At 63.8% G+C, this 6,823-nt stretch overlaps 1 protein-coding gene across 1 annotated transcript; it reads left to right on the top strand.

Moving 5' to 3' along the window:
• The first annotated feature begins 263 nt into the window (after positions 1-263).
• Positions 264-6,273, top strand: LOC111146029 (ficolin-1-like). Its single transcript, XM_022501399.1, has 9 exons — positions 264-366; positions 1,673-1,786; positions 2,020-2,073; positions 2,591-2,626; positions 3,395-3,424; positions 3,810-3,937; positions 4,406-4,535; positions 5,129-5,263; positions 5,795-6,273. The coding sequence occupies exons 1-9, from the start codon at positions 264-266 to the stop codon at positions 6,040-6,042; spliced, it is 978 nt and encodes a 325-aa protein (XP_022357107.1). The 3' UTR covers positions 6,043-6,273.
• The last annotated feature ends 550 nt before the right edge of the window (positions 6,274-6,823 follow it).

Below are 6,823 nucleotides of genomic sequence, written 5' to 3' on the forward strand. Positions count from 1 at the left end.
AGCAGAGGGGCTCTGGGAGCTCCCTTAATGGGGAACAGGATGCCCTTGCTAGGGGAAGTGAACCTGATTTAGCAGAAAACTGGTGGGGCCCAAATGGAAAGAAACACCCTTGGCCATTACCTGATACTTCCCGTGGGTTCAACTGAAGACTGTATAGGAAGTGGGCGTCCCACTGGGAGTTGAGAAATTGCTGGCCCAGGCTGGGGCCAGCTTCAGTGCCCTATAAGAGCTGGGAGCCCCTTCAATGTGGGACACCAGAGGACATGGAGCCAAGCAGAGTCGCCGGGCCCCTGGGGCCTGCTGGTCGCCTCCTTCTGCTCCTCTGCATCAAGACCCTGGCCACACAGGCTGCGGACACCTGTCCAGGTGAGGCTGACCTGAAGCTGGTAACTAGATCTCGCTAGCCACGTAGAGGGTCCCCGTTAAGCCCTGCACATGCATCTTCCCAACTCTCCTCATCCTCCTCAGATGCGGACATCTGCCAGGGCTGCTGGTGGAGGGAGGGAACAAGCTGTGATGCCGGCCGCACTCTTGGGTCCGGGACAAGCCCCCAGGAGCCTCGCTTCTAGGTCTCCACTCTGTCTCCAAGGAGGAAGAAAATGCCATTTACAATCTTTGTCTGCCTGTGGGCCTTCCAGAGTTGCTCTCTCAAGTTCTCAAAGCCACAGGATCTCACATTAGTCCGCATCCCTGCCCCTCGCCACAGACAGTCTGGTTCAGCAGATTCAGGAAAAGGGAGGGGGGTCTTGCTCCAAATCCTAAGCAGGTGGGTCAGGCCCTGTGTGGAGGAGAGCAGCCTCCCCCCTTGGAGGGCAGACTGATGGAGGAGGCACAAAGGCACCTCTAAGCACAGGAGAATCCAGAAGGACAGGAGGGAGACACCCTAGGTGGTGGCAGCTGCTGTGTCCTCCGCAGGGGCCTGTGGTGTCCGTGCCCCACCATGGCATCTGCAGGCCTCGTGGAGGCCTCTCTGAGCTTCAGCATCCGCACGATTCAACTCCACCAAGTAAATAACCCTCTGCTCCCAGCTCTGCGGGCCCGGCTCTGTGTCCCGGGAGCCAGCACAGCCCTCTCCAGGGCACTCACAGGGACCCCTTCTGGCTCAGGACTTCTATGAGTTCATGCCTGAGGTCTGGGGGTGACCCAGACCTCAGGCGTGAGGTCTGAGGTCACCCACGGTGACCCCAATTCCCCAAGTTCCTTCAAATACTCATTGTTCGTGTCTCCCGAGAGTCCCCAGTATGCGGGAAGCTCTTTCCAAACGCCATGGATCCCGCTCAGATTCTAAACAGGGGCACCATCTGACATTCGCTCCCCCGCAGCCCTCGTCCGGTGCTCCCGGGGCCCTGAGGACAGAAGCCCAGAGGGGTTGAGTGACTTGTCCAGGGACACACAGCACAGAAGAGCCGGGGTGCCTCAGGCAGGGAGGACTCCCAGGCCATCTCCTCCGGCCAGACCCGCACACACAGTAGGGCAGAGGGGGGATAGAGCAAGTCTACCCCAGATGGGAAACACCCGCCTCCAGGCTGACCCTGCGGGGGTCCCGGCGGTCTGCCCGGGCCCGAGGTCCGCACACAGGCAGGAGCCTCGGAGCGGGCGGCCAGTGTGCGGGACCTGCGGAGCCACCAGGCGCAGGGGAAGGCACTGACCGTCACTCCGTGTTTCCCTGCAGAGGTGAAGGTGGTGGGGCTGGAGGGCTCCGACAAGCTCAGCATCCTCCGGGGCTGCCCGGGGCTGCCCGAGGCCACAGGGCCCAAAGGAGACGCAGGCATCAATGGAGAGAGAGGTACGTGCACCGGGCCGGGGCGGGGTGACCCAGCGCCCGCTCGTCTCCAGCTGACCCGGGGGTGGGCTAGGCCCCCGGCTCCCTAGTGGCCGAGGCTGCTCCGTCCACCCCGGGGGCAGCGGTTCTGTGGAGAAGTGGCGCTGGGCGGGCCTTAGGACTCGGGACAGAGAGCTCACGTGGGATGGTGGCGGCTGCACCTTTGCCCATGAGGCCCGTGTCCGTGGAATTTGCAGGAGCACCTGGGTCCCCTGGAGTCCCTGGCAAGGCAGGACCACCGGGACCCAAAGGTAACAACGGGATGAAGGGCGACGGCCCCTCGCAGGACCCCGGGCTCTGTCCACGGAGAAAGGAGACAGGAACACAGACAGAGAGGGACAGGGAGATGGGGAGACGGGGACATGGGGACACAGGGACACAGGGAGGAGGACAGAGAGAGAGAGAGAGACAGGGGAGGGACACGGACGCAGATAGAGGGACAGCGGGGCTCGGGTCGTATTTCCGAGGAGCCTCAAGTTAGCGCCTGACCAGAGTCCTGACCCAGGGAATGTGGTCCACAGGGACCTCTCCTTCCCGGGGACGGGATCCCAGGCCTTGGTGTTCCTCCCCAGCTTGGAGACCCTGGCGTTGGAACCCTTGGAAAGCCAGCAGAGCAATGAGGGTGCCCTGCCCGGAGCGGGAGGCCTGGGGCTCGGCCCCCACAGACCCCTGAGGGCAGAGCAGACGGGGGTGTCTGAGTGTCCAGGCGGCCTCTCCCTGACCACACCCCCCTGTGTCGGGGGTCCTATCCTCCTGTCTCTGCTCCAGGGGACCGAGGGGACAAAGGAGTGTGCGGGGAGAAAGGTGAGTCGGGCTCGCAGTGCTGGGGCTTTGTCCACGTGTGGGTCCCCGAGACCGCAGTCAGCCTGGCGGCATCTGCTGGGGGAGGGTCTCAGACCCGAGTCCCTCTTCCGTCAGGGAAGTGCCTGGGAGGCGCGCAGGGTCTGGGTCAGGGCTGGGCTCGCTGGCCCGGTCGGTGAGGGTGCGGAGCCCGGCGTCTGCGCGGGGACCCAAGGGATGACAAGACAGCGTTATTGCTGAATGTGGACACTGCCCTTACCTTCGCCGTTTATTCGCATTTCTTTATCAGACAGATTGTAAGAGGCAGAAAAGGCAACTCACAAACTCGAAACCCAGTCCCGTGCTCCGTGCACAAGTAAAGAGGGCAGGACTGGGGCACAGACCCGAGCCCGACGTCCCCTAGGGTCTCCCCAGCAGAGGATCAAAGGGAAAGTGGGGGGAGCTGACGCAGACCAGAGAGACCCAGACGAGTCCATTCCCGCGCCACTGAGGACCTGGGGCCCTGAGGAGATGGCTGGCTCGGGGTGCATGGCGAGACCCTGAGTGACGGCGCTGACCCAAGGGCCCCAGTCCAGGCTAGACACAGGGACCCAGCAGACCGGCTCACAGGGACGGGCAGTCCCAGAACCCATTTCTGGGACTGGACAATCTGCCCTGGACAGATCCTGACCCTATGTCCATGCTGTGTGCCAGCCAGGGAGCACCTGTGGCTGAAGGGGACGGGGTGCCCATTGCTAACCCGTGATATGTGTGTCCTGTCCCCACGAACAGGAGAGCCTGGGCCTCAGTCCTGTGACACAGGTGACTGACCACGCCACCCACCTCCCCCCGCTTCCCGCTCACCAGAGGCCAGCCCCACGCTCAGCCGGGCTCCAGAACCCAAGGACCACACACTCTTAGACACGTTTCCCCTCTGCGGCTACTCAGCAATGGGCAGCCGGCACCTGGCAATGTTCTCGGGAAGCCCAGATGTCCCCTGAAGACCAGGGGTCGGTGGACTCGGGTGGGGCGGGTCTGGGAAGGGATGGCCAGGTAGACTGGGCTTGGCCATCACGGCTGGGGCCCGGGCCTTGGAGTCTGTCCAGGCCCAGGGTCCCCTCCCCCCTACCCAATCACACTCCCCCACTCCCCACCGTACCCGGCCCAGGGCGCCGTGCCTGACATCAGCCTCCCCGTCTGTCCCCAGCACCTCGGACCTGCAAGGACCTGCTCACGAGAGGGCACTTTCTGACCGGCTGGCACACCATCTACCTGCCCGACTGCCGGCCGCTGAGCGTGCTGTGCGACATGGACACGGACGGCGGGGGATGGACCGTGAGTGTCGGCGGCCAGGGGACCGCCCAGTGGTGCGTGGGGACAGTGGGCTCTGCCTGGGGATCCCACAGAGCAGCTCGTCCGCTCGCAGGGAGGTCACTATCGTGTGACCGTTGTCAAAAGGGCCGGATGCCCCCGTGAGGCCGACCCGTCCCCCTGGCCCAGGCCGGGGCGAGCCAGGCACCTTGGTGGGGCATAAATGTTACGGGACGGACTGCAACGTTGGGGCGAGGCCCAGAGGGAGCGCAAACCTCTAGCTGTGTGGCTTTGGGCTTGTCGCCCACCCTCTCTGGTCCTCCTGTTTCCCCTCCCTCAGCTGTGGGCTCTGCCCACCCCTGGGGTCGCACATGAGGCTGCACAGCCATGCCGGGGGCTCGGCCGGGATGACCCCTGAGCCACCACATAGGGTGGGCCCCTGAGCCGCGGACCCCTGCAGGGCCCCGGCCCGAGCCCTCCCGCCGTCCACAGGTGTTCCAGCGAAGGAGCGACGGCTCTGTGGATTTCTACCGCGACTGGGCCGCGTACAAGCGAGGCTTCGGCAGTCAGCTGGGGGAGTTCTGGCTGGGGAATGACAACATCCACGCCCTGACCGCCCAGGGTAGGTCCCCGACCTCCACCTGCCCCCACCCTGAGCCGTGGACCCCGCCCTCCTCCTGCCGGGTTGGCTCTGTTCCGGGCCCCCTACGCGTGGGAGCCAGGCCTTCATCTCACACACCAGGTGGGAGCACGTTACGACCGAGCTGAGGGACTCCGGCAAGCGTGAGGCCACTGGCTTCTTAGATCCCGAGACAGGAGGGACCAGAGGCCTCGGGGGTGGGCTCCACGTCCAGCCGAAACCCCACCTTTCCCGACACACCGGCCCCAGGGAGCACACGACCTTCCCACCGCAGGAACGCACGAGCGGTTACCGCACGGGGCTGGAGTGATGTCCCAACCCGCGGGGAAAAGGCACACTGTTGACGGAGCACAGTGTCGTGCCCCAGCGCGTGAGCACGAGGAGGGCATGTCGGGGGCAGAAGGACCCTTGGCAAGTGGTTTCCACGGCCCGTCCTATATCCACGGACGTCATCCATGATTGTGCCAACCCTGGATGCCGGGTCCACACAGCCCCTCCACCCGTCCCTAAATTCCCACCTGCCAGCCCCGGGTCGAGGGTCCCTCTGCTGGGACCTCACAGCCTTTCTGCCCCAGGAACCAGCGAGCTCCGGGTAGACGTCGTGGACTTCGAGGGCAACCGCCAGTTTGCCAAGTACAGCTCGTTCCGGATGGCGGGCGAGGCCGAGAAGTACAGGCTGGTCCTGGGAGCCTTTGCGGGGGGCAGCGCAGGTGAGTGTCCGCCCCGGGCCGGGGGCCTGGGCGGCAGCGCAGAGGGACCTGCTTCCCGTCCTGGCTCTGCCTCTTCCTCAGGGAGAGTGGAGGCGGCCGCCAGACGGGGCTCTCCCTCCATACGTGAAGAAATGTTACCCACACCTCATGGTCCCTCTAGGTCAATGGGACCCATTTAGTGGAAAGTGCAGGAAGAGGGGCTCTTCTTCTTACTGCCACTATTGACACAAACAGGGACAGGGTGATAACGGAGCCCATCTCTGTGGATCCTGGGTTCCTGCTTCACGGTGCCTGGTGCTCTCTGCTGAGCAACCTAGGAGCCCAGGGCTGGGAGTGGCCTCCGTCCAAGACAGGGTGCCTGCCAGCTGGGAGGGACAGACGAGATGCCAAAAGGCCAAGGTCACTGTACCAGAGAGCAAGTGTTCACAGGCATCCTCTGGAGTTGTGCAGTGCACAACCTGAACTCCTGGTCACTCAGTGCTTACCTAGAACTAGGATCCAAATAAACCGGCCCACTCTCCCTCCACACAGGTGATTCCCTGACATACCACAGCAACCACCCGTTCTCCACCAAGGACCAGGACAATGTCTCAAGTCCAGAAAACTGTGCTGAGCGCTACCAGGGGGCCTGGTGGTATGCTGATTGTCACCTGGCGAATCTCAATGGTCTCTACCTCGGGGGCTCCCATGAGACCTTTGCAAATGGCATTAACTGGAAGTCGGGGAAAGGCTACAACTACAGCTACAAGGTGTCGGAGATGATGGTGAGGCCCGTGTAGCACGGGGCCATCCACGCACACAGTGGCCACAGGGAGGGCTGGTCTGGACCCTCTCAGGGCAGGGAGATCTGGCTTGGGGTCCTCAGCCTGGTGCCTCCTGGGACCCCGTGTGCTTTGTGCCTTTCACCCACGCTAACGCCCCTTCTCCCTTCCAAGCTGGTGAGAACAGGGAACCCTGATCTCGACAGTCACACATTTACTCAATAAAGACATTTGCTTCCTCGCTCGGCACACGTGGGCGTCACCTGTCTTTCCCTGACCACGGGTCACGCCGCCGCCTCTGTTCTTTGGTTCCCGCCCCACCGTGGATGCTGAGGGAGTTTCTGGGGCTCTCGGGTCAGGAGTTGGCGCACAGGGCCCGTGGCCGTGCCCTTTGCCTCCGTGTGCTGGTGGCCACGGTCTGTGGTCCCCTGGCCTTTAAGCTGCTGACACGGCAGAGTGGCCGGACACAGACCGCGTGCCCACAACCGTAAGTCCTAAAGTCTTCCCCAGGCGGCCCTTGAGAAAGTGTCTGCTGACGCGAGGTCAGAGGTGACCTGGCCTGTTCCAGGCCCAGCCCGGGCCCCAGGTCCCCTACTCGGCCTCCCACTCCCTCCCGGGCTCCCGTGGGACGCACTCAGGACAGCCTCAGACATGGAGCAAGGCTGACCATAGGCCTGCGGGTCCCTGGGCAGGAACAAGACCGAGGGGGTATAAGGTAGCACGTGTGGCTGCTCTGAGCGACCCGGGGGAGGGGCGCACGGTCCGAGGGTCCAGGGTCAGGCGTCCCCACACCTGGCCA

Source organism: Enhydra lutris, unplaced genomic scaffold, assembly GCF_002288905.1.
Source record: "Enhydra lutris kenyoni isolate GAN:26980312 unplaced genomic scaffold, ASM228890v2 scaffoldscaffold13, whole genome shotgun sequence".
Taxonomy (NCBI): Eukaryota; Metazoa; Chordata; class Mammalia; order Carnivora; family Mustelidae; genus Enhydra; species Enhydra lutris.